This window comes from Gnatocerus cornutus, chromosome 1 (assembly GCF_029298725.1).
Source record: "Gnatocerus cornutus isolate USDA-ARS CGAHR chromosome 1, icGnaCorn1.1, whole genome shotgun sequence".
NCBI classification, from domain to species: Eukaryota; Metazoa; Arthropoda; class Insecta; order Coleoptera; family Tenebrionidae; genus Gnatocerus; species Gnatocerus cornutus.
The window spans coordinates 34,550,700-34,576,521 of record NC_142233.1 but is presented as its reverse complement, the minus strand read 5'-3'; the positions used below and the strand labels follow the sequence as shown (position 1 = coordinate 34,576,521).

The window sequence follows — 25,822 nt, the reverse complement described above, 5'->3', positions numbered from 1 at the left end:
GGCCCACGCCAAATATTTGAGCTATCCCAAATACAAAATGTCCTCAAACAAACCGTTTGACCTTCGAAACTTACAGAAAATTTCATCAATTTCTATGCAAACTTCGCAGGTACCCGTTAATTGATACGCTTGAAAAAGTGATGACTTGGGGGCAAACACGGCAAACCCAGTCGTTTGAAATTAATACAAAAATTGATATCTGTTTCCAGTCGTTTGTAGCCACATCTCACGAACTTTTTCAGTCATTTACAATATTATTTGCTCGAAGCTACACTGCTAATGACCACAATCGTTGGGGTTTCCTGTGAATCCAGTGCTGTCAGTAATAAATGAAAATTTTTATGTCCATGCATTCACTCCTGCCAACTACAACAATGGCGTGTAATGTCAATAAAGGTAAAAGATGAATAAATGTGTTTCCTGTTTTAAATATTTACAAGCGACACAATTCGGTGTGACGCACAAAAACTGCGAGAATACATTTCCTTGTGTAATTAGAAAAGATCTTGCACGTTTAATGGAAGCACCTGATAATAGTTTGGTGGCCTATTGTGGCACGTCGTTTGCATCGATAATGGCTGTTAAAACTTTCTACATTTGCATGGAGTTGGTTTCGTTCTGAGACAAAATTTTATTTTCTGCAGCAAATTGTTTATGACCGGCGAATTAATTACATTTGTACAAATAGCCTTCGAGCGAAATTTAGATGTAATTTTAGCAAAGCCCATTGATAAATTAACTGTAAAGTGGCGTTATGTTTACACATTTTGCAATGGTTTGTTAATGACGCAAAATAGCGATGAAATTACCTCTTTGTAGTTTTAATGGGGAAATTGCCGAAAACTATGAAAATTCGGCAATAACAGCACACGCATGTTTGCGATGTCGATATCTTCCGGTTAGATTTTGGCGACTTTCATCCTTTTTATAATGCAAGATATATATCAAAGTATTCGCTCCAGATCACAGCCATACAAGTTACGATTTTATATTGACTATTTACATAAAATAACATGGAAGCTTTCCACCAAAAATAACAGTCCACTTCAAGAGAAAAATAAAAGCAGTGAATAACATTTCGTGGACCTAAAAAATACATACAACCTCAATCCGCAATATTTTCCTAAAAGAACAGAAAGATCAGGTTCCAGGGATATGAGCAAAGTTGTAAAAAATGTTTTACAATACATATTTCGTTTTCCCGGCGCATCCACCATTTGTGTTTCAAACTCCCTGGAAAGTTGTACCTAAATATATACCTACTTCTAATTAAATATTTAGTTGTAATTAATACGTAATTTGTTTCTGTGCGCTCTAGCGTTTCCTGGGCTTAATTAAGATGTTTTTATTATTTTCGACTTGCGCTAAAAGCATTAGATTTTTGAAACAAGACCGTTTAAAAATAATTGGATAAGCTGTAACAGCATTAAGTGTCTTTATCAAATCTCCCCGTCACACAGTATCCAATTTCCCATTCATTGCGAGTTTAAAAACCCCAATAAACCGCAATTGATTGGTTTTTACGAGTACCTTGATTGAGTCATTGAAAATCCTTTTACGTCCTATAAAAGCGCGATATGATTAATTATCTGTTTAATTAAGCAAAAAATGCGAATCCGCTCCAATCCCAAACGAAATGATCCATCAAAAGAAACAATGAAAGTGTTCGTGGTGATTTTCTTGTATTGCTCACCTGTGACTCGTAACTCGATGAAAATGCTGGTCGCAGGATGTGTCGACACTTGACATTCATAAAGTCCAGCGTCTGATGGTCGGACATGTTTTATCAGCAAATCCCAGTTTTGGAGATGTCTGGCGTGTTCCACCATGAAACGGTCATCTGCTATGTATGGACCAAGACCGATCGTTAGGATTGTAGGAGGAGTGACATCTTTACGGATCCAGGACACCTACGGAAAACGAAACCTGCGGTTTTCATTGCCGGGGAAAAGCGGCGGTGGAAATTGGAAATCGATTCGTATTGTGTTGAAAGTACCCAAAAGAAGACTCTATTGTCGGAGGTTTTTTACTTTGGCTTTAGTATCCACACGTTATTTAATTTCCGAGGGCGATTCTGGGGGTGTTTATGATACTCGAGCAACAATTTAGGCAAATTTATAAGCTAAGTTTATACGTATGATTCTGAACAAAGGACGTGTGAGTGCAGTTAATGTAGTGAGAGGGCATTCGAGAGCAACAGACCATGTAAACATCCACAGGAGCATTTTTCGGTTCAAACTTAATATTGCACTTATGCAGGCAATTAAATTTTGTAGCTCTAGAGAAGAATGTTTGCTAGTTATTAAACGTGCTTGATTCTATTTGCACACGACAAACCGATGCTTTTACTACTTTTAGGGCCGATTTCACTACCCACTTAAACTATAATTAGTTTCCCTCAAACGTAGATCAACATTAAATATGATTTAACATTTTTAAACTTAGTTTAGTACTAATCTACGTTCAGCAAGTAACTGGCCAATTTCAACCAGCAGTTAACGATCTAAAACTGAGATTAATGAATTGTCAATTTTTGACATTAAAATGTTTATCAAAATTGAGAGATAAAGAGAGGATTTTTGGCGATTCTAGTAAGAATGAGCGAGAATTTGTGGTTCCAGGAGGGCTAATAAACTACATGCATAGTCTAGATGCTAAATATTGTTCTAGGAATGTACCTAAGATTGCACCTCGTAAAGCCAAAAAGTGCCATTTGTTTTGAAGGCAATTGCAGAGTTACTTGAATTTTTTACACAGATGAATAAAAAATATTGGCTGCTTTTAAATTTATCATTATTCTTGCAACAGCTAATCTTCTGCCCATAATTCGTAGAGCAGAACGTTCTTCTAGATGATTCCAAAAATTTCGGTAACTCCTTCCTGTGTCTAAAAATTATCTCATAGCCCATGATACGATTCAAAAACATTGTTAAGATTAAACAATGTTGAAGAGATAATCCAAATCATCAAAAACATCAAACGCCAGTAGCTGGTAGACACATTTTTTAAAGGTTCTTGAGCTATGGTAAAGGCAAAAATAGATTTGAGTTTCTGTCGGACAGTGCTCTTCCTAGTCTAACTACCGCTGCAAGTTGACTCTCTGGAACTCGCGGAAGTTCTCGCGCGAGCGATTTTTGATCTTGCTTAAGTTGTCGCAACTCTTTCAAATAAAGGGTATGTGAGAAATTGCAAAAGCCAAAATTCTCCAAATTCTCGCGAAAGAAACTTGCCGAATTTATTGTAAACAGTGTAAACACATAAGCAAAAACTCGCGCGAGAAGAGTCGCGAGCTTCTCTTAAGTCTATTCCAGGCTTAATCGTCGTTACCAAAAAAGAAGCTCTACAGAACCCCAAAGAATTTTCCTCAAAAATCTTTATTTTTTGGTGCTTCTTCTTTAATCACATTTATCACAAGATCTACCAATACTGATGCTAAAAAAATTAATTTTCCTTGCGTTTGATCACCAGAACGTGTTTCTCAATATATAAAAAGTAATAGTTTGTCATAGTGGCAAAATTTGCAGCATTGCCAGTGTTCCTTTTGTCTTGATCGCTGTTTTATAAATCTCGGTTTAGGGAAACTTTGATTTCCTTGGTGAAATCAGAACAAACAAAACTTAATTTAAAATCACCAGTTAAATTCAGTTTATTAAAACTACAGTTAAACACTAGTTGGTGAAATCGGCCCTTACCGGCGCAAACTAGCATATCAAATTCAGGGCAAAATTACAAGGTCTCTTGGAGGATTTGGAGCTGCAGCCACCACATTCATCATACTCAAGCCACATTAATTTATATCGTTAATCTGGGTTATTGAGGACTCCCGTTTGATCTTGAAGTCTTCGGTGAAACGTAAATTTATGTTCACTTTCCACGACGAAATTTATTTATGTGTGCTAAGGTAAGCATGGAATGTTGGCAGCTACGGATTTTGTTTCCAATTCCATAATTCGGATGAATGGTTTACGTTTCAACAAATGTAGCAAAAATGAAGCGGACCGTAAAGTTTCTAGTATTCTAAAACCTAAATTAATTTCGATGGATCAATGGGAATTACTGTGATTACGCGGTTCAGTGTGTTTTACAGGTAAACATATCTGGGATAATACAATTAGAAGCGGGTCTGGGGCTTAACTTCGCCGAGAATTATCTTTAACTAATTCCGCGTTTTTAGCGAATTAAATTGATTCGCGAACTAATTAAACTGTGGGCAACTTTTTTAAGTACGTCAAAATGAAAAAATCTGCATTGTTACAGACGCAAATCCTTGCACACGAAATTAATAATTCACAACTACCTCCACTCCAGCTCGCGCGAATTAAAAACCTGCGCATACATTAAAGAGTCCTTTGAAAGAAATTTTATTGAAAATGAGTTTCTTTGAAAAACCGAACCGAGTCGAGTCCTTAATAAAGCAAACGGCGCCTGTTTAGTAGTGGATTTGGCAGCACGCTCGTTCCCCTCGAAAATGTCAAGTGTGCCTTTTAAAGTTAGGAAACACAAACATTCAATGACTTCGAGAAGATACCATCTAAGCTGTAAATGCGCAGCCTATTTACCGGTTTAAACTGATATCGCTGTGCGATCTTGTTTTTATTCGAAAAGTCTGCTACTGCAGCATCAACTTTATGACTACACTTACTACGCCGCTGTTGAACTTGCGAACGATGCAGGGCAACTTCGCCGTTCCACCAATCTGCGCCGCCACCGACGTCGAATTGGCCGTTGCGAAGACGTTGCCGGACAGCGTCACTGAAGGGAGTTTCACCACATTGTCTCTGCTTCGATGAGTTTCGTACGATCTCTTATCTCTTAACTTGACCATATCTGGAATATTTCTAGCGTTAAATTTCGAGAGAGTTAGTACCGAAAGTCGAACATCTGCAGCGAAGGAGTTCCTTGAATTACTACTTTTACGTTCTTTATTAGAACTTTAGGGGCTCCAGTTTTATATTGAGTCACCTTCTGGCTTTTCCCGAGGCAAACAAAGCCATCGGCTGATTTATTTAGCAGGTAAACAGTCGTCTTATTAAAACTGCGAGGCGGATTTTTAGGAATGTTTGCTTCTGGGCTGATTTCATCTAGTATCAAATATGAGAGTCGCAATTGAAGAAAATCCACCGGGTCTCTATTTATATAAAACTGACCTTTTTAAAGTGACTCGGTAATGCAGGCCTAATGTAATTTTCCCACGCTATTCCATGGATCAATGTAAGACTCCACCACTAATAAAAGTCCAGTCAAAATGTTACAAATTCAACCTTATTAAAAATCTAAAATCGCTAATGTGAGGAGCTTCCGGCTGTTTCTGTGTTTCTGTACAAGCAAAGATTTAAATAATTCAGAGCATCGTCAATTTTCAGATATTCGCCAATGGAATTACCACACAAATCCTACAGCTTTGCTAAGGGCTATTTGTTTATACATGAGAAATAATGGAAGGTAGACTTTGTGGGTATATTAAAAGCCAGAGTTTTTTTGAATACGTTTATTTTAAATTTGCTCGGTGACTTTTACTCAAAATGTGCTAAATTAAGAACTAAATTTTCTGCGTTCATTTAGCCGGAAGCTAAGTTGAATTAAAATTCTAGACAAAACGAAGACTTTTTGTACCAATTAGGGATTAACTTTGGTTATTATTTTGAAATTTATTCATAGTTTCGGGGATTGGGATTTTTTGCTGAAAGTCAGAAGCTTGAAACTAAATGAAAAACTTATGTAGATGTAATGACTAATTGACAAAATGACAATAATTTTTTAATTTATTTTCAAGTAGAAGAGTACTGTTATCAAGTAAGTTACAGTGCTGTAAATAATTTAAATAAAATTTGTTAAGTTACAATTGCAGATCATAGAGAGACAAATTAACTTGTGGTGTCACTGGTGTGACGCGCACAAATTAAATTTATTATTTTTAACATTTTTTTATATTTCTGTGAATAACAAAAATCTCCTCCTTTAATTCATAAATATCATATACAGGGTGTCCCAGAACTCACGCCTAGCCGAAAAAGGGCGGATGCCGACAGCAATCAGGACGCCAAAAATGCAATTTGTTTTGTCCTGATGTGCATTAAAATTGAGAAATTGCTTAACGAAACTGACCAATCCCAGACGCTCAAGCACAAATAATATTAACGTTGCTGGGTTTCATAATTAAATCCTAAAAAGAAAAATTGATTTGGTCCACTACATTTTTATAACTGACATCTAATGTCAATTTGACAGATAAAAACCACACAATAACGGTTCTAAAAATAACCCTTTTATTACAACAAGAAACAGAACAAGGCACATGATGTAATAGTTAAATCAAATGCTTGAACAAACCACCATTATTTTGGACACACAGATGAGCTCTTCTAACCAAACTTTGACATGGTACGGGTGCCGGTGATCTGTCGCGAGAATTTTTTGTACAGAAGATTTTCCGATTTCTAACTGTCGCGCCACAGTTCAGATACTTTGCGTGGAGTGTTCATCAACCGCTTCCAAAACGGCTTCTTTATTTTCATCAGTTCTAGCCTGTCTTGGTGCTCCACCAACTTCGCGCCGATCTGTTAATAACTGATCAGTGTGTCCAGCCCGAGAAACAACACTAAGAATCGTTTTGTTGTCCGGATAATAATCACGACCTGGAAAACGTCCTCGGTACGTTCTTGCTGCTAATACTAATTTCGATAGCACTCTTCAAAAATAAGACGCATTTCGAGGCATTCTGCCGCCGAGTACTCCGGAACCGTTTTAGGATATTTGTTACCACCAAACATCAACTAGGAAACCAGCAAGCAAGGAAAACCAAAAGAAACGCCGTTTCACACTCCACTTGGATTTTCAGTGTCAGTTGTCCTCCAGGTGTGTCTCTTGTCATTCAACGCTCGTCAACCAGTAGTCTTCAACCCTCTAGTCAACTTCTAAAGTGCGCTGAGCCGTTTCTGCACACTAAGTTCAATATGAGTTAGATTTATTAAAGCCTGTCATTCTAACGTCAGTGAAATTTATAGTGGACCAGATTGTTAATCAAAATTCAAAGGAGAAAATTTTAACTGGTTTCTTAACAACACGCCAGTGTATCCTCCAGACCATCTCCACGCGGCCTTGTGATTGGTCAACTTTGTCATGTCTTTTCTCAGTTTTTGTTGGAGCTGGAACTTTTTTTTCGGCAATTTACACATTCACACCTTTTCCCGATATCCCCGGTTTTCGGCTAGGCATGAGTTCTGGGACATCCTGTATATATATAAACTATAGGTAGACATTTTAAGCCTCTTTGCAATTAAAATAACCATTTCAATTGTGCACTGTATATTTTAAAATTAAACCTTGCAAAAAATGCTAAAAAATAAAGATAATATAGCAGCAAGACTAATTTTATTTATGTTGTAACATTTTGAACAAAGTAAATTACATTTTACACAGGCAAAGGCGCCCACAGCCCCGAGTTTCATTTTCACAAATTGGTAGAATGTACTTATATCCTCTAGACGTACATCCACCCTAAACTAACTTCTTTATTTGGACAAAATATGAAATATTGTTGGATATTTGGTATTGCTTAAATATTTTTACTTAGTTGATTTAGGTATTTTAACTTTGAATTCATAAGTATACAAAATATTCATATTATTAATTGATTTTTTGCTTTCAAAAAGAAATCCTTTGCAGAATTGTTTATAGCCTTTCTGTGAACGATACGTTTAATTGTGCTTCCCATACCACGGTTTCTTCACCATGTGAGCATTATAATAGAAGTTCACAGTTCGGCGGAAGAGAATTTTATTCGAAAAAAATTGCATTGTATTCTAGGACATTACTTTTATCTTAAAAAATTATGAAAATTTATGTATCAATATTTGAGTTTTCTTATTTTTTAAACTTTTGATGGCTTAGCCGTTTAAAATTCTATAATCGGCAACAGTATGTTTGCTGTCAAAAGCAGAAAGGTGAAAAGCATTTATGTCATACAACTCTAAAACTAAGGCTGATGCATAAGAAATTGCAATAACGTGGTTATCGAAATGTCATAACTAGATTTATAATAATTTTGGTAATTTTAGTGCTACGGCTATGAAAGTTACAAAAAAAATACAACTTTTGAGCCGTCAATTGACTCTACCAAATTGCAAAACTGTAGAGCAAAAGACCCAATTTTAGAAATTGTTAAGGCGGAGCAAAACATTTCGACACCCTTTATTTAAATTCTGAATGTTTTTAAAATCTCTGTACATCGACTACGAAACTTGGAAAAGTTACTACCTATAAGTTATGTACTAATTTTAATAAATTACAAAAGCCTTGAACGGAAAGGCTCAAACTTTAAAAATTTTATTTTAAAAACGGAGCAAAAATTTCCGACATCCACCATTAAAATTTCGGTAATGTTATTGCTTCAGCATGAACTTTGGGAAAACTACTACTTTTAAGCCGTGTATTAATTCTACCAAATTGCAAAATTGTAGAGCAAAAAACACAATTTTTGGAAATATTCTGACATCCACCACTAAAATTCATAATTTTAGTAATTTTTGAGTTACAGCTCTGAAAATTGGGGAATTTTCTACTTTTGACTCTTATATTAACTTTAACAAACCGGAAAATTGTGAAAAAAGACGCACATTCTAAAGATTTTAACTATGTAGGTACACTACCCAGCAAAACTAACAAAAAATCGGTCTATTAATTTTGAAAATAAAGTGGTTATTTAAAGTATCAAGCGCAAACATTTCAAATATTCATGGTTTTAGTTAATTTAACAAAATTATGTTTCTGCAAGATGTTTTAGTTTTTAATGAGTCAGATCTGACTAATAACAACAAACAAATTGAATACAAACCTTGGTAATGTAAGGAGGAAGTCATCATGACTTCGGCCGAGACAACAAAGAAGAAACAGGTGTAAATGTTCAGAGAATGCACAATCACTGCCATTATTCCGGATGAAATGGAATAAGAAAGAACAAACCACACATCAACGGCTGTTAACGCTAGATCCTCGGAAGATAGTCTTGATCAGTCTTAATTGTTGGTGCATAATTAATCGAATCGCCGCACATAGAAATCCGCACAATCACAAAAGGTCGTACATACACAACCCGGCTACTATTATTATTACATCACGGCGGAACGGCTTTGTTTACGGCAATTCTCGTGTTTCAGGCGCTCTGTTCCATTGTTTCATAATTTGCTGAAAAGGGGTTCCGTCAGGAAGAGATTGCGAGGTGTTATTCTGCTTTAATGAGATGGTACTAGTTGGTATCATAGCGACGACGAACGTCCCTTGTTAGACGACACCATATGCATCTGAAACAACGAAATGCTTTATTTTTTTAGTTAATTGCTGGAATTTGAGGAGTTGCGCGGAAAAATCGTAATTAGTTTGCTGAGATAATAACGCGGACAGCAAAAAATACAAGTTATAAAGAACTGAGGAAGCAATGAGAGTGAAGAACGGGCCTGTCAGCTTTGCTCGAAATTTACAAACAAGTAATAAATAACTTTCATTAAAACTTAATTTGACGGCTAAAGCGGGAGATTTCTCTATTAGCTGCTGATGACAAACAGGACTTTTTCGCTTTTTTTAACAAGTATTTTACTATTTCTTACCAATTCGGCACAACTTTTGTCACACGATTTTTGTAATGAGTTTCGAGTATATTTATCTCACCTCAATACAAAAACGACTATTTTTTGTTTTCGTCACCCTCAGTGGCATCCTCAAAATCGCCTGAAAATCTCTAGAATCTTACGCAAAAATGTATTTTTAAGCGACCTTAACTAAAAACTGAATTTTCAGTTCTCAAATGCGAACGAAAAATGACCGTTTTCTGGCCGCTTTCATTTTTGTCTGCACTAGGGTGGCGCCATCTATCGTTATTTTTTTAAATTACATCATGATACAGACATTACCCCAAATTTTATAATTACGTTGGGTAAAATCAAATCAACAAACTGCTGTAAAGTGCTACTAAGACGTGTTGAATTATTGCAAATGAACATGTTTAGCAGTGCTGCTGCAACAACATCAAAAAGCACATTAAACCTAATTTATACAAATTGTGAAGCTACACTTGCTGAAATTGCAAATGTAAATAAAGAAAATATGAACTTTTCTGAAGGTTCCATAAATATTTACAATTTTTCAGTTCAATAAATCAGATCAAATAAACATAAATAAAAATTATTTAACTTGTAAATTTAATGCTTTAATCTTGTATCACGGCCAAAAAATGCCATTTTGCCCTCGCCTCGACTGTCGCCTATGACAATAGAATAATGCTCGGTCTAAAAAGAAACACTTTTTGGCCTTGGTACACAAATAACTATTTTATCACTGATAGTTTTGGCGTCGCGACGGCTTATTTTATTTTTTTTTTCAATATAAATATGTCAAAATACGAGTTATTTTAGATTTTATGCAAATTGTCAAAAAAAAATAAAAAAAAACAGCAATCTTAAATAAGAAAATTTTGAGTCAGATTGTGGTACTTGATCAAGTGTATGCAAAGTTGCAAATTTTTATCTTCGAAATCAAAGGCGATTTTTGGTAACCACAGGGCCCAAAATTACAAAGTTGGTACATAAATGATTAATTATTACTCCTAGGGACTCAAGAAAAACCTATCCAAAGCCATTACAAATATTGTTGTATACAGAGTGTTATTGAATTGCATGTACAAAACAGTTCTGCGCTATTCCAGAAAGAGTATGAAAGATGAGAAACCAATTTTTAATTCAAAAACTGGCCGTTTTCTGAGTTGAATTTGCAGAGTAGAGCTTGAAATCTAAAAAACTACTTATTTTTATCAAATTCAACGGCGAAATCGCGAGAAAACGGCAGAAATCTTCACGAAATTTGCAAAATTCGTAGAGAAATCCGCTTATTTTAATGCTAAATTTTTGCAGAATAGAGCTTAAAATCTAGAAATCTGTTAAGAATTTATAGTAGGTACTCTCAAAATTAGACGCAATATTTTATGTGACACCAAAAAAAAATTGTAAAACAATATCTCTGTCTCAAAAGAAAATGTAAAAATGGTGGATGCGCCAAGAAATAAAAATTAATAAACACTTCACAATTGAATTCATCCTAACAAAACAATAAAAAAAATAAAACGATACCGCCTGACCTGTTTCACTTTCCCTCGCCGAACAAGAATTCTACACTCGCCCCTGCTTTAAGCGCCACAAAGTTAAATTAAAAGCAGGTGTAATTTTAATTACCAACCCTCACACTTTTACAGCTTAAGGATAACCCTATTATATCTGAGCTTATTAGGTAAATTGGAGTCAACAGGGTGCGAAAACCCGAAAAAATCATCAACAATGTAAATCTAATTTTTCGTAGCCACATGTAAAGAAGATTAAGATAAGTAAACATTTATTTGCTCGGGGTAGGCTTGTGAACTATCAAATTTCCTTTGTAAACATTGCTTGCAGATCCTCTTGTAAGGGTCAAACAACACGAGTTTCTCTGTGACGTGTAATTAAACCCAGCGTAATGGAAGTCAAGATGGAAGTGCGGTGCAATTAGCATGTCTAAAGTTAGTTAGCAACAAGCTTATCTTCTTCTAAACACGCTCAAATGACTTAAGTGGCATCTTGTTACTCAGGTGACACGATTACCTACTTCCACAGGAATTTCTTGCGCATTTTGCGAAGAATGGGGAAATTAGGCGTAGCGTTTTTATCGAGTAAAAACTCTTTCTTAATCCTCTTCCTCCATTGACCTGCATAAATCTAAATGTTACATCCACTTAAATGTTAACTAGACATGAGAGTTATAGAACATCTTTTATTCTCCATACCAATAAATTTCAATCGATCCGACTTAAATATCAAGAAGCTGTCCTACAATTCAGTTCACTTAAAAATGTGACTAATTTGAAACAATGTGTTCGCTTTAAGCGCTTAAATAATTAATTTCTCAATTTCATACAAGGTTACAACCTAAATCTTGTATAACGCGCTTCTAAATGTTAATTGGGAAGTCATGGATTGTAATTGCAATTAACGTGCACCAGTTTCAAACTTATTTGCGAAATTTCATTCGTAATTGGCTCATTTAAAATTCAAATAAAAATTTAACTGAAAATTTAAGCTCAAGTAAACTTTTATTTATAAATTTAAATGCACGTTCCCGTTCTGTCAGCGGTTATTATTATGCAAATTCTCCGAGCAATTGTTCCGAATTTATTTGTGCACAAAAATCAGTTCATCTTCGTTACAACTCAATTTCAATCGATCCGGTTATTGGGGAGAAATTTGTTTTTAATTAACACTTTGACAGGGATGTAATTAGACAAGCGGAAGTAATTAAGTTTTTGTTCACATTTTTACCTTTGACTTGAAGAGTCGGAAATTAAATCGAAATAAAAATGCAAATAATGCAGAGACCTCATCTGGTCCGAAATATCAAAACGAGCCATAAAACCTGACAGGTCATCTTAAATCCGGCCTAAAATTAGCCTCCAGCTGAGCGCGGATTTAATGAAGAATTTAAATCAACTCTCGAATGACAAATCCCACATTTCCATTAAATTTCGTTCTGAAAATAGGGAGCACACTTGTCTCAAAAACTTTCCACAAATCAGAACAACCGACTTAAGCATGTTTGAGTAATTTGTTGGCTGTCATCCCGATGAAATTCTGCGTAAAATGAGCACCAATACTTTAAGATTGCTTCACAAATAAGCAAGATATCGACCGTGTCTGAATTAGAGACCGAACAGCAGCTAACTACTGAAAAAAATAAACTTTTAAATTTGAACTATCGAAGATTGATTCCTAAGATAAAAAATTGCGAGAAAAACTATTTCAAAAAGGCTTTTTTTATATTCGCCCTAATTACGGAGATTCCGAGCACAATTTTTTTTTGAATCTCCAAAATTTTGGTCTTTTGGCGACAACCCGAAATTTCAAACGCCTCTAATATTCAGTTATTTGTTGACGGACGGGAAAAATGATGGTAGTTGTAGATTCAGAGCGAAATTTTGCGTAAAATGAGCCTATTCAGCTCAAATTTCCTTAACAAATAAACGAGATATCGACCGAAATAGATTTTCAGGGGGTGTTTTTAGGGTCATTTTCAAGAAGTTGTTTCGGGGCGAAAACGACGTTGAGTACCATTGAATTATATGTATATCGATCCAAAGAGCAGCCCAAGATCTATTAACTGGCCAAATCTCAAATCAATAGGGCAAATAGGGCGATCGAAAAACGAAAAATTGAAAAATTTTCATTGATTCAGTCGCAAACTTTTTTTGCCCAAAATTGACTATCGAATTTTCAACTTTTAAGGACGAATTTTAAAGTAAAATGAGCCGAGAAAATCGATGGTGAAAACCGTTTCTTAAAATCTTTCGTAGTTGCGGAGATATTGACCTTTGAAATTTTCCAACTCATAATTCAATATCCGAAATTTTTATCGCTCATAACTCAGTATTTGCGAACCGATCTTAACGAGTCTTACCTTTTTGGATTCTACGTGAAATTCTGCGTAAAATGAGCACCAATACTTTAATATTGCTTTATAAATAAGAAAAATATCGACAAATTCCACATTTCCATTAAATTTTGTTCTAAAAATATGGAGCACACTTGTCTCACAAACTTTCCACAAATCAGAACCGACTTAAGCATGCCTGCCTAATTTGTTAGCTGTCATCCCGACGAAAAATGCACAGGATGTTACATTAATTGACACATTGGAGTTAAAATAGATGCAGGGATTTTTCAGCTTCATGTGTTGATACTAATTTAAAAATTGCATGTCTTTGCTGCTAATGTCCACGAAAAGAGTGTTGATCGATCATAGTGGAAATTTGTCGCGTGAGTAGTAAAACGAGAACAAACAAGTACAGAACAAAAAGTGCGCCTTTTTGTTTGTTTTAACTTTTATTTCCCAGTTTTAATAGCGAATTTATCACGCAGACTGCGCTAATTTAGTTTTAATTGAATAAAACTCCACAATTTGGACGCGGACATTTAAATATTTACACTAATTGATTCTTCCAATTAATATTAATTTGTCAGCGATCAATCAGAGTATCATTACAAGATCAAATAAATAAATGGGCTCCAAATATTTTACATGAAACGGGTTCGTATTAATTTATTGGTACAAAAAAGTGATTCAATGTTTAATTTCCAAACAACACCAATAAATTGTGTTCCGGGCTCGGATGTGGAGGCAATTTTTCCAGGGAATAGTACTCGTATTTAAATAAATAATTCGGACTTAATGGAAGTTTTAATTTTAGTGCGGTGAAAGAGATTACTTGGTAAAACCTAGTTCGAAAATGCCACTGAGGTTATTAAAATTAAGTCCCTACATTAATTCTCATTGCCGTAAAACGACTTTTTTATATCAGTGGAGAGGTATAAATGGTAATATGCTGCTTATTCTAGAAGTCGCAATATTATGGACGTACCAAATAACCCAAAACGTAAAAAAAAAATGGTGGATGCGCCAAATCTTGAAATTTCAATTCGCCACTTTTCAGGTTCTTTTCTTTCTTTCCCCGCCGTGCTAATTTTTTGTCGCTCGCTCCTCTTAAAACTCGTTTTTGCTCCGTTTTTTTCTATTGATCTTCCACCGAATTCACCGCTATCCATTGAGCTCCATGAGTTTTGATCCACAAAAAATTCACCAATTATGAGTTTAAGTAGCTATTATTTCGTGCCTCCTCAAGCAGTCATACCTGAATCGCTTTGAGGCAAACAGAACAGAAATTTGCTAAAAAGATTTGTAAGCCACTTTCGAGACGAAAACTTCAGACCGCTTAAATAATACCTTCTTTATATACAAGTTAAACGGTAATAAGTGCTTTGAGAGAATTTATGTCTGAGGTACACATTTTCCACGCTTAATAATAAAAAACTGATAGTATTAAAATTACACAGATCCCACACACAACTGTGTGATAAATTGTATTTTACGAACAAAGTTTTTTTTTCATTTCCTGCTTGCACAAATTTATAGGTATTACCCAAACATTTATTTCAATTTTTATCTCCGACGTGCTGCGAAAAACAAATTCCTGAATTACAAACTTTACAATTATTTTCTATAATTAAAATTTACGACAAACTAAGACGGTTTTATAGCTTCACATTGTAATTTTTCAGGATAACTATTTTTTCTCTAAGTAAATGAGGACGTATTTTATCAATTTAATTGCCCTCGAGGAGAGACGAAACGTGTTCTGTGAAAAAAATAAATTTTGCGTAAAATGAGCATCAGTACTTTAATATTGCTTAAATTAAAGACCGAAAAGCACCTAACTTCTATATTGAAAAAAATAAAATTAGCGAAGATCGATTTCTAAGCTAAAAAATCACAAAAAAAACATTTTGAAAAAAGTTTTTCCTACGACCCCATATGAAAGTAACATTTTCCACACGGTTAAATGACTCCGAAAGTTGATGTTTTGGTACATCCATTTACGAAAGTAAAAGTCACTAGTGTGATATGAATATATCCGCACAGACCTGTCAAAATTGACAGTTATTTTCAAATACAAATGTAACTCCTGAATTTTTGTCTCAAATATCTAGACGATTCACTGTAAAACAACATGCATAATGATAAAAATGAATTGGTTAGGTCGTTTTTGACAAATCAGTTTTGACAGGTTTTGGTACATCCATTTACGAAAGTAAAAGTCACTAGTGTGATATGAATATATCCGCACAGACCTGTCAAAATTGACAGTTATTTTCAAATACAAATGAAACTCCTGAATTTTTGTCTCAAATATCTAGACGATTCACTGTAAAACAACATGCATAATGATAAAAATGAATTGGTTAGGTCGTTTTTGACAAATCAGTTTTGACAGGTCTGTGCGGATATATTCATATCACACGAGTGACTTTTACTTTCGGAATTGGATGTACAAAAACATGAACCATCTAAATATGTGAAATACGTCACTTTTTAATGAGGTTGTAGAAAAATGACATTTAGAATAGATAAGAAATGAACTATTATCAAAACTTATGGTTTCTTCCTGATGATGAAAGGTCGTAGGAAAAATAGTGTACATAACTCGTCGGAAAGTGTCTTTCTTGCACTCGTGTAACATCTGCACTCGGCTGGCGCCTCGTGCATCTACTTTTACACTCGTGCGAAATTGGTCACTTTCCGTACTTGTTATATAAATATCTATTTTTATATTCGCCCTAATTCCGGAGATATCGAGAAAAATCGTTTTCGAACTTCCAAAATTTTAGCCCTGTGGTGCCAACCCGAAATTTCAAACGCCTCTAATTCAGTTATTTGTTGGTTGACAAAAAAAAATGACGGTAGTTTTGGATTCAGCGCAAAATTCTGCGTAATATGAGCTCATACAGCCATATAAAATGACCCGAAAAAAACAATGGTAAAAACCGTTTCTCAAAATCTTTCGTAGTTTTGGAAATATTGAGCTTTGAAAATTTTCCAACTCAAAATTCAATATCCGAAACTGTGATCGCTCATAACGCAGTTATTTATAGACCGATCTTAACGAGTTTTACCTTTTTGGATTCTACGTGAAATTCTGCGTAAAATAAGCATCAATACTTTAATATTTCATTATAAATAAGAGAGATATCAACTGTGTCTGAATTGCTACGAAAAACTAATTTCTGAATTACAAAGTTTACAATTATTTTCTATAATTAAAATTAACGACAAACTTAGACGGTTTTATAGCATCACATAATAATTTTTCAGTACAACTATTTTTTTCTCCAAGTAAATGAGGACGTATTTTATCAATTTAATTGCCCTCGAGGAGAGACGAAACGCGTTGTGTGAGAAACATAAATTTTAATTTGCTACATGCGCTCTGTATTCTACAAAGAAAAGTTTTAACCTAAATAAAGCAAGATAATTAGTGCCACTCTGGCGTAAGTGGCTTGCCGTGTAATTAAAAAACTCGTTATATTAGACTTTCATGTTTTCGAAGAAAGAAGATCCCAATTACTCCACAAATCTGGTTTTCAGCTCGAAAATTTCCATGTATCTAAACAAAGGTAAGCCCATGAGCACACCAATTTATAACAATAGTCCTGCCGGAGCTGACAGTTCTCAAACTCTCTAAATATAAAGTTTGGGCCGTTTATAATAACTTTGTGTCAGTGAGATGAAAACTTGACACGATTCAAATAAACTAACTGGACGAACAGAATTTTCCACTCGAATGCTCGGTATGTGGCTCGACGCGTCCGTCATAATTTTTCCAGATTTCCGAACACTATTCACTCGATTCGGACTTAATGTTTTTCTGCAGTTTATGAGTGGAACGACGGAAAAATATAGATAACACCGGAAACGGGTAAATGGAGCAGAAATTTTGAAAAAATACGCTCAATTTTTAGCTCGAGATGTATCTAATTTAAGCCAATGTAGTGTAACATGGTAATGTCGCAAAAGCAAAAAGCGACTCTGTTAGCGGCAGTGTTGAGTTCCTTAAGACAAAAGTCACTTCTGGGAATTAGAAACTTTATAACCCGAATTCCCACTGGGAATTAATGTATTCATCTTGTAACGTAAAATCCTGGAGCCCTGAAAGTCACTCAATACCGCGACATACTTTCTGATTCGAACCGCCAAACTCTAATCACTGTTGTCTAATGAAACTAGAGATTACTATGTTCAAATGATTAATAGCCTCTCCCGGTCTAGCGCTTTTAAATTTAAACATTATTCGCCGAATCGGTTAAAATAGGGTGAAAACAACCGCAATCATTTGTTACTGTCCGAGTTGTCTTATCGATCGAACTTGCCCATAATTAAGACAAACACTAGATTAATTATACCATTGTCCATTGAAAACCCATTTAGGGAGAAAGCTTTCTTTTGCACGAAAAAGAGAGGTTAAAAGAATAATAATTTGTCAACAGATACCATCATCATTAGGGGGAAAGTTGAATGCGAAATCCATCATTTTTTGGATTAAGAAAAACGTGACAACAGGAGACGCTCGATTAGATTAGCTATTGATTTATCGTATTTACCCCAAAAAGACGTTTATTATCAAATTAAAGCTGTTGATAATAAAAAAAAGTGCTCATTTATCCAAACGCAATGATGTTGAAAACCACTACTATCAGCTGTTACATTAAAAAATCGATCCTAATAGTACAATTTTTCTTGCCCAGACAGATACAAACTCGCCCATTTAATAAACTACCATTCACTTACTATAATGCGACGACGATTCTATTGCGTTCAACAAGAAAGAAAAAGTGTTTTAATAACTCGGAACGGAAGTACTATTAAAACACCATTTTAGCGCTGCACTCCATCATTAACCAAACAATTATTTGATCATTTATCAATTTATCATAAATGAAACAAACACCTGATAAAATATTCATATCCATCGAATTAACATCAGGCGTGATAAAACTACGAATACCTTCGTTAGGGCTTTGTTAAAAGTGCAGTGGGTTTAATTGAGCGGCGCCTCCACCATTTTTAAGGTCAGAGATTTTACGGGTGTTATGGAAAATTGCATTCCCGACCGAATAGAAAGGCAAAGATGTGCGGCTAAATAAATGCATAACAAGGAAAGTTCTTTTTCCGTCAAATTAAATATTAACGCGGGCTTCTGACAGTGTAAACGAATTGTTTGAGTTAAACAATTTGTTGCGTTTTGTGTACATTGAAAACGGAAGTTTTTTTCGAGGCAGTAGGCAAGTTTAGTGTATATTGTTGTGCTTGTTAAGAGTTCTTAACTTTATTTATAAACCGGGCAAAACTCGGAATTCGAATTCGGTTTTTTTTTCAATTTTTAATAAAATCTGTTTTGGTGGACTTTTTCCGGAATTTTCGATGCTCCAGATCTCCGGAACAACAAAAAATAGAAAAATGCAGTTTTCGCCATCGTTTCACTGGCGCTTTTGTTGATAACATAATTTATAGTTATTCAGTGTTTCTGAATTTAGAAAGCTCCAATTTTGAAGTTACAGATTAACCAAAAAATATTTCATCGTTCTAGTTCTAGTCATAAATTTTTGCACAAACTCACTTTTTTGACTTTTGGAAAATCCAAAAACCATTTCTTAACCAAAAAATGCGAGAAAAACAATAGTGAAAACCGCTTCATTTGAATTGTCGTTTCCGAGATATTGAGCACAGACACTTTCGAACCTTTGGTTCTCTGGCGACTACGCAAAAATTCAAACCGTCATAATTCAATCATTTGTTGACGTACATTAAAAATAATGGTAATTTTGGAATCACCGTAAAATTCTGCGTAAAATGATCACCAATACTTAATTATTGTTTCTTAAATAAGCGATAGCAACCGTGTCTGAATTAGAGACTGACAAGCCGCTAACTTCCATACTAAAAAAATAAAATTTTGAATTTGAACTATCTAAATCGATTTCCAAGCTAAAAAATAGCAAGAAAAACGATTTCAAAAAAAGGTTTTTCTATATTCGCCTAAATTTCGGAGATATCGAGCAAAATCGTTTTCGAACCTCCAAAATTTTGGCCCTCAGGCAACAACCCAAAATTTTAAACGCCTCTAATTCAGTTATTTGTTGACGGACAAAAAAAGTGGTAGTTTTGAATTCAGCGCAAAATTCTGCGTAAAATAAGCCTATAGCTCAAATTTCCTTAACAAATAAACGAGATATCGACCAAATTAGATTTTCAGAGTGTTTTTAGGGTCATCCTCAAGAAGTTGTTTCGGAGCGAAAACGATGCTGAGTACCATTGAATTATATGTATATCGGTCGAAAGTGTAGCTCGAGATCTATCAACTGGCTAAATCTCAGATAGATCGGGCAAATAGTTCACAAGGGGTGATCAAAAAACAAAAAATTGAAAAAATTTGGTCGATTAAGTCGCAAAATTTTTTTGCCCAAAAAATTCACCATCAAATTTTCGACTTTTGAGGGCGGATTCTAAAATAAAATGTGCAGAAAAAAACAATGATGAAAACCGTTTCTCAAAATCTTTCGTAGTATTGGAGATGATGAGCTTTGAAAATTTTCCAACTCAAAATTCTATATCCGAAACCTTAATCGTCCATAACTCAGTTATTTGTAAACGATCTTAACGAGTCTTACCTTTTTGGATTCTACGTAAAATTCTGCGTAAAATGAGCACCATATTGTTTCATAAATAAAAAAAATATCGACCGTGTCTGAATTAGAGACCGAAAAGCAGCTAACTTCAATAATGAAAAAAATAAAATTTAAAAGTCCAATTTTTTTACAGATATTTATACAAATTTTTTACTCCCACCGGAGTCTCAATTTTCCTCCTGTGCGTTCATTTATAAACAACAAATGTAAAAAAAAACAGTTTTTAAATAATACACGGTGAAAACTGAATACTAATGATTCCAACTTAATGTATTAATCTACCTGGCCAACTGACATGCTACATTTTCCCTGACAAATATGAATTCCGCAGTACAAAATAAAGGAGGCCTTGCACGAAAAATTATAAATTTCGACCAAAACTTAAACTAGTGCCATTTCCGCTTACAAACACCACAATAATACGATTTATGCAAATGCAGGTAAAATCAACATAGTATCAGTTATGCATCACTACCCGTAATAAAACGCAATAAAATATTTACCCGTAATCCCCGGTAATAAATACGCATACTAACTTTGTAATAAATGCCAATTTAAAAGTTTTTAATCCCGGAGGATTTAGCCGTCCAAATCCATTACATCGACTGTTTAAATATAAATGTATTTTTGGTGAAACAGTTTTAGTCTTGACTTGTTGTCATCATTGGAAATAAAGATTCGACTGTATGAATAAGAGAATGACTTTATCAGAGCGTGATTTTATCTAGAAAACGTGGAGTGGATTTACACACAAAGTACATGAAAATGATAGCAATCTTGTTGTACATGTGTGAAGAGAACAAAAACTTCCATTTCGACACGAAGCAGTAATTTGCGCATCAAGAGAAAAAGGGTCCACGTTGACATTTAATTAGTAAAATTCAGTGTATTCTGATATCAGGCTGAGCTGAATACTTTTATATTATTCATGGCAAACATTATGCGCTCTGCATACGGAAATATACGAAGCTTACATGAGACGTTGCGTCCGACTCCTGAGAAGACAAAGCTGACATCTGCTTAATGCTCCACTCCACAAAGGTGAACAGCGCTATATATTCAAATTAAATGTAAATATTGCCTAAATGTATACCACATTTGTACACGAAAAACTTACCGCTGTCTTTGAACTTTAAATATGTCTAAAACCCGTTAAAAGTTTCCCACTTATCGTCAGACTCTTTAAGTTTTTAACAGGGAACGGATTGTTCGAAAAGTTGCAAATGAGCAAATACCGTTAAAACACATTTAAACACGTCCTATAAACCCAAAGTTCCATGGGAAAAACTCCCGAGAATAATTTATTCGACTGAAATCCATTCAAACTTTTCGAAGGGAATTCGTAATTATTCCGTTCAATTGTGCTGAATTTACTAAATTTATTTCGGGTTAGCGCGCCACCCTAAAAATTGTCACAGAATCATCTCCTGAGTGTATCATTCTTTATGACGAGTGCACACTTGCTGAGAAAAATTACGTACTTTCGCTCGAGAAAGTTTGATAAAAATCACTGTAATCACGCGGAAATTGAGTTAAGACAAACCCACTGTTTTACGGGAACTAGGGCGAATCAATAAAATACATAAAAAGATACGTGAAATGCGGTGATATCAAAATAGAAATATGGAAACTTTGCCCGGCGCATCCACCATTTTCATCGAAAATTTTGTGGAAGCAAAAAATAGAATATTCCAGCACAGGCTGAAAAATTACAAGCTACGACAAAGAATGTATACATTATTCTTCCTCTCAACCTTTAAAATCCACGTGGAACTAGCATTTTCCGACGAAAACCGATATCCACATCACCATAAAACGCGACCTTCTTAAATTCCCTAATTAAAAAAATGAGCTCTAAAGCAAACTAAAAGCTTTTGAAACTTAATAATTTGATGTCTTGACTTTATGCAGCAATAAAAAAGAAAACTCCTCAAACTACTAATGCTTTAGATTTATTATCTTGATACGGCTTTTTAGGTATTTGCGATAGTATAAACTTTTGCAATAAAGGTTTTCTGGAACTCAATTTCGAGCGGAAATTTTGATCTGCCAGAATGTTAACAGATCCATAAGCTTTAGAATAAAAGTTTGCGAAATTATTGGTTTTAGCCTCGGATGCATCTGCTAAAGAAAAAGTGAAATTTTGACCTGCTTTAACTTTTCACGTGCAGTTGACATGTCCATACAGGTCGTAGCGTTTAATCGATCAGTTTTTCCAATTATTACATTTGTAATAGCATCATTATCATTGATTTTACATTTGAATAAAAGCGGTTTAAATAAATTAGCATCTGAAAACATTTTTTGTGAGCGTTTCCATAGAAATTTTTCACGTAATTAATTTCGATAATTCCGGCGCCTCCAGTTTAGTCAACATTTTTTCTTTCATCTGTATGAATAATTCATCCACTTTCAATATGAAATAGAAAAATGTAGAGTATTCCCACTTCATTATTTCTTCGAAATTCTTCACGAATAATGGCGGAATTGAATTTTAATGCATGTGGGCGTCAAATGATTAAATGCTTTCTTGTAATTCGTAAACTTGTGGTAAGCAAATATAATACTAAGTACCTTGCAGGTAAACATGAGCTGAAAACTCGATTACATAAACATTCTTTTCGACTGACATGCAGCGATTTTATCGCATTAAAAATGCCAATATTGTCGAGTTTCTAATGTTGATTCATTGCCATACAATAGCGCTTTTAACATGCGGATTCATAAAATAAACATTGATTTTATGGATCGAGATATAGGACAAAAAAGTGTGTAATAATTTCACGTGTTCATCCGACAATTCATCAAATTTTTCTTTGCTTCGATCGATTGTAATAAAGTTATGAGGTTTCTAACTCAACTATTTATGTGTATTGCTGACCTATCTACTACGGATCAGATGCTCCTTTGAGGAACATAACGCCCAAGACGAACAATATTCTAATTTTAATTGGAACGTCATTTCAAATTGAACGCGTAATTAAGTTAGAAACTCAGACCTAATATTAGAATATTAGAACTGGAATTTCAATTAGCATCGAAACGTTGACAATACATTCCACTCGAATAACTAATGTGCTTTGTGTAGTGTTAATTACTCAAATAGATTATATTTTTAAGTGTGCGAGCTGAATTGCAAATTGTTTCACGGATTCCATTATTTCAAGGTCTAAAAATTAGAATTAACCTTGTCAAAAATATAAAATAAAAATCCTAAATTTACAGAACAAATTCGATTCGTCTTAATTAATAATAATTCGGAGATATCGATCAAAATCGTTTTCGAACCTCCAAATTTTGGCCCTCTAGCGACAACCCGAAATTTCAAACTTCAAATTTCAAATTTCATTTTGTTATTTGTTGACGGACGGGAAAAATGATGGTAGTTTTAGATTCAGCACAAAATTCTGCGTAAGATGATTTCCATACTGAAAAAAATAAAATTTCAAATTCAAATTATCAAAGACTGATGCGTAGGCTAAAAAACGCAGTTATTTGTGAACCGATCCTAACGAGTCTAACCTTTTTGGATACTACGTGAAATTCTGCGTAAAGTGAGTAGCAATACTTTAATATTGCTTTATGAATAAGCGAGCTATCGACCGTGTCTGAATTAGAGACCGTAATTCGCAAGATTCACAGATTTAATTATTTAAAGGTCTAAAAATTAGAACCCACCTCGTGAAAAAAATTAAATAAAATATCTATAATCAGAAATTTGCAGCAAACCAAACTCTCGACAAATAACCAAAATTTTGACAGTTTTTGATCAATTGAGCTTAAAATATCAATTTTTTTGATCCCACGGTATATTTTCAAGCTTTGTCAATTACGATTATGCAGATACCAGGACCGGTTTCATCTTTTTGCGGGACTCCAACCTACGCTGTGTAATCCTTAGTTAAAACAGATTCGGGGCCTACGAAAACAAGCTTTGGTGTGACTATAAATCTTTCTGTGTCAAACTTGTCTTGATTAAATTGCCTCTCATCGTAAATAAAATAAAACACCAATGGTTGACTGATTCATAAAATGAGACACATTTTAATCGCACTTTTTTGGATTCCCATCAAATTTAATTTCATGTACCTACGCAAATTAAATTAATTCTGGTGAAAAAGCTGGTCGCTTTGAATGATTCTAATGAGGTTCTTTATTTTTATGAATGGATACGTGTGTATTTATTACATGGGAAATAAGTGAATTAAACAGAAAGAATGATGGCAATGAGGTGAGTTTAAATATTGATTTAGTTTGATGTTATATTTCAATGATGTGCACATTATTTTTACATTTAGTTTTCCATGATATTTTTATAACAGCCCAAAATGGGTTAATATCCAATTCTTCTTTATTCCATTGTACGAAAATCTTTTTTCATAGATGTAACGACAACGTATCGAATTTTTTTTTAATACTCTAATAATGACGCCAAACTATACAATCAAATTTTAACCACCAATTTCTTATTCAGGGTAATTTTTAATTCGGCAATCAATACAATAATATTATCGTAGCTGCCTAGTTCCATTTTTACATGAATAATTATTCTGTTTCATCTGATAAAATCCATAGAATCAACTCTAATTCCTGAATTATTTATCATCAAAGCGTGTAATGTTTATAAAAACTGGCATTTATTGTGACGCCACGCCTGAGCCCTGAAACAATCTATCAACTCCAGTTGTTAGGAAATGGTAAAAACATTTTTTTAAATTAGCTTAAATTTTAATCGCGGCTTTTTTCTCCAGGCTGTCCAATTTTTAAATTTTAATCAAACCTAATTTAAAAGGAATTACTCAAAGTTAAGCGAGGCATTTTTTACGTTTATTTTCCTTATTACGTAATTATATTCCGGTCTTTCTGTGCAACAATTCAGAAGAAATACGAGTCGATTTTAATAAAAAAAAATTACGCGAGTGTCTAAATGTGTTTCCGGTGATTTCTACGAAGAAAGCGCTTTTCGGAGATTGTCCTCCCCCTTCCGCCGCCGCGCCAAATTCAATTTGAAGTGATTAGAATTGGATACTTACACAAGTCGATAATGGAGTTTTTACGAACTAAAGTCGGGGGTTTAACACCTCCGTCATCAAGTTTGAGAAGTTTATGACAAAGCACAAGCAAGTGACCGTCGCGACGGCACACGACGTACTGAAGCGCCGGTTGCAGGCAGCGCTCGGCGGCAGAAGCGGTAAACACACCGCCCCCATCTTCACTAGTTGCTTTATTCCAAAATGAAAATAATGCATTAAGTGGTAGTAGAAATTGCAAATTGATGGTGTTTAACATGTACCGTGAGACTATTTCTATGCAAAACTTACATAAATTACACCACAAACGCCGCCGCAGCAAGTGGATTAGTTTGCAACTAATTCAAATTAATGGAAGCGGTGTTTCTAGATTCAAAAATAAATATGCGTTCTTCAAACAAACACGTGAGCATGTAGCTCTTAGGATGAAAGCGTCATTAATGCCTAGTTCGTTGAACATGTGGGGCACGATGATACGAAACAAACTAAGATAAATTGTAAAGGAAGAGTAAAGCAGCGAGGTGCTCATTTGTAAATTTATGCCAACAGCGAGCGTTGTGTTATTACTTTATGTATTCTAATGATGGCTCCATGGATGCACTTTTTGTCGGGGTAATCCACTACAGAATTTATTACTAGCGCAGATCATGTACTCACATGAAATTAAAAACAAACAAGCGACCGAAATAAAAAGAAAACATTTTT

General features: G+C 34.5%; 1 protein-coding gene across 2 annotated transcripts in view; it reads right to left on the bottom strand.

Annotated features, from left to right (window-relative positions):
* The window catches only part of LOC148182038 (lachesin-like), a 30,846-nt gene extending 5,607 nt beyond the window's left edge, over window positions 1-25,239 (bottom strand). The window contains exons 1-4 of one of the 2 annotated variants that reach the window (XM_088034860.1): window positions 25,121-25,239; window positions 8,834-9,299; window positions 4,643-4,827; window positions 1,694-1,910 (exon numbers count right to left, since the gene is read on the bottom strand). In XM_088034860.1, the coding sequence (XP_087890986.1) occupies window positions 1,694-1,910; window positions 4,643-4,827; window positions 8,834-8,927 (496 nt within the window). In that variant the 5' untranslated portion in view covers window positions 8,928-9,299; window positions 25,121-25,239. Of the gene's footprint in view, window positions 1-1,693; window positions 1,911-4,642; window positions 4,828-8,833; window positions 9,300-11,625; window positions 11,654-25,120 lie in introns of those variants that run through there. The other variant, XM_088034871.1, reaches the window with a different exon arrangement.
* Window positions 25,240-25,822: the final 583 nt, after the last annotated feature.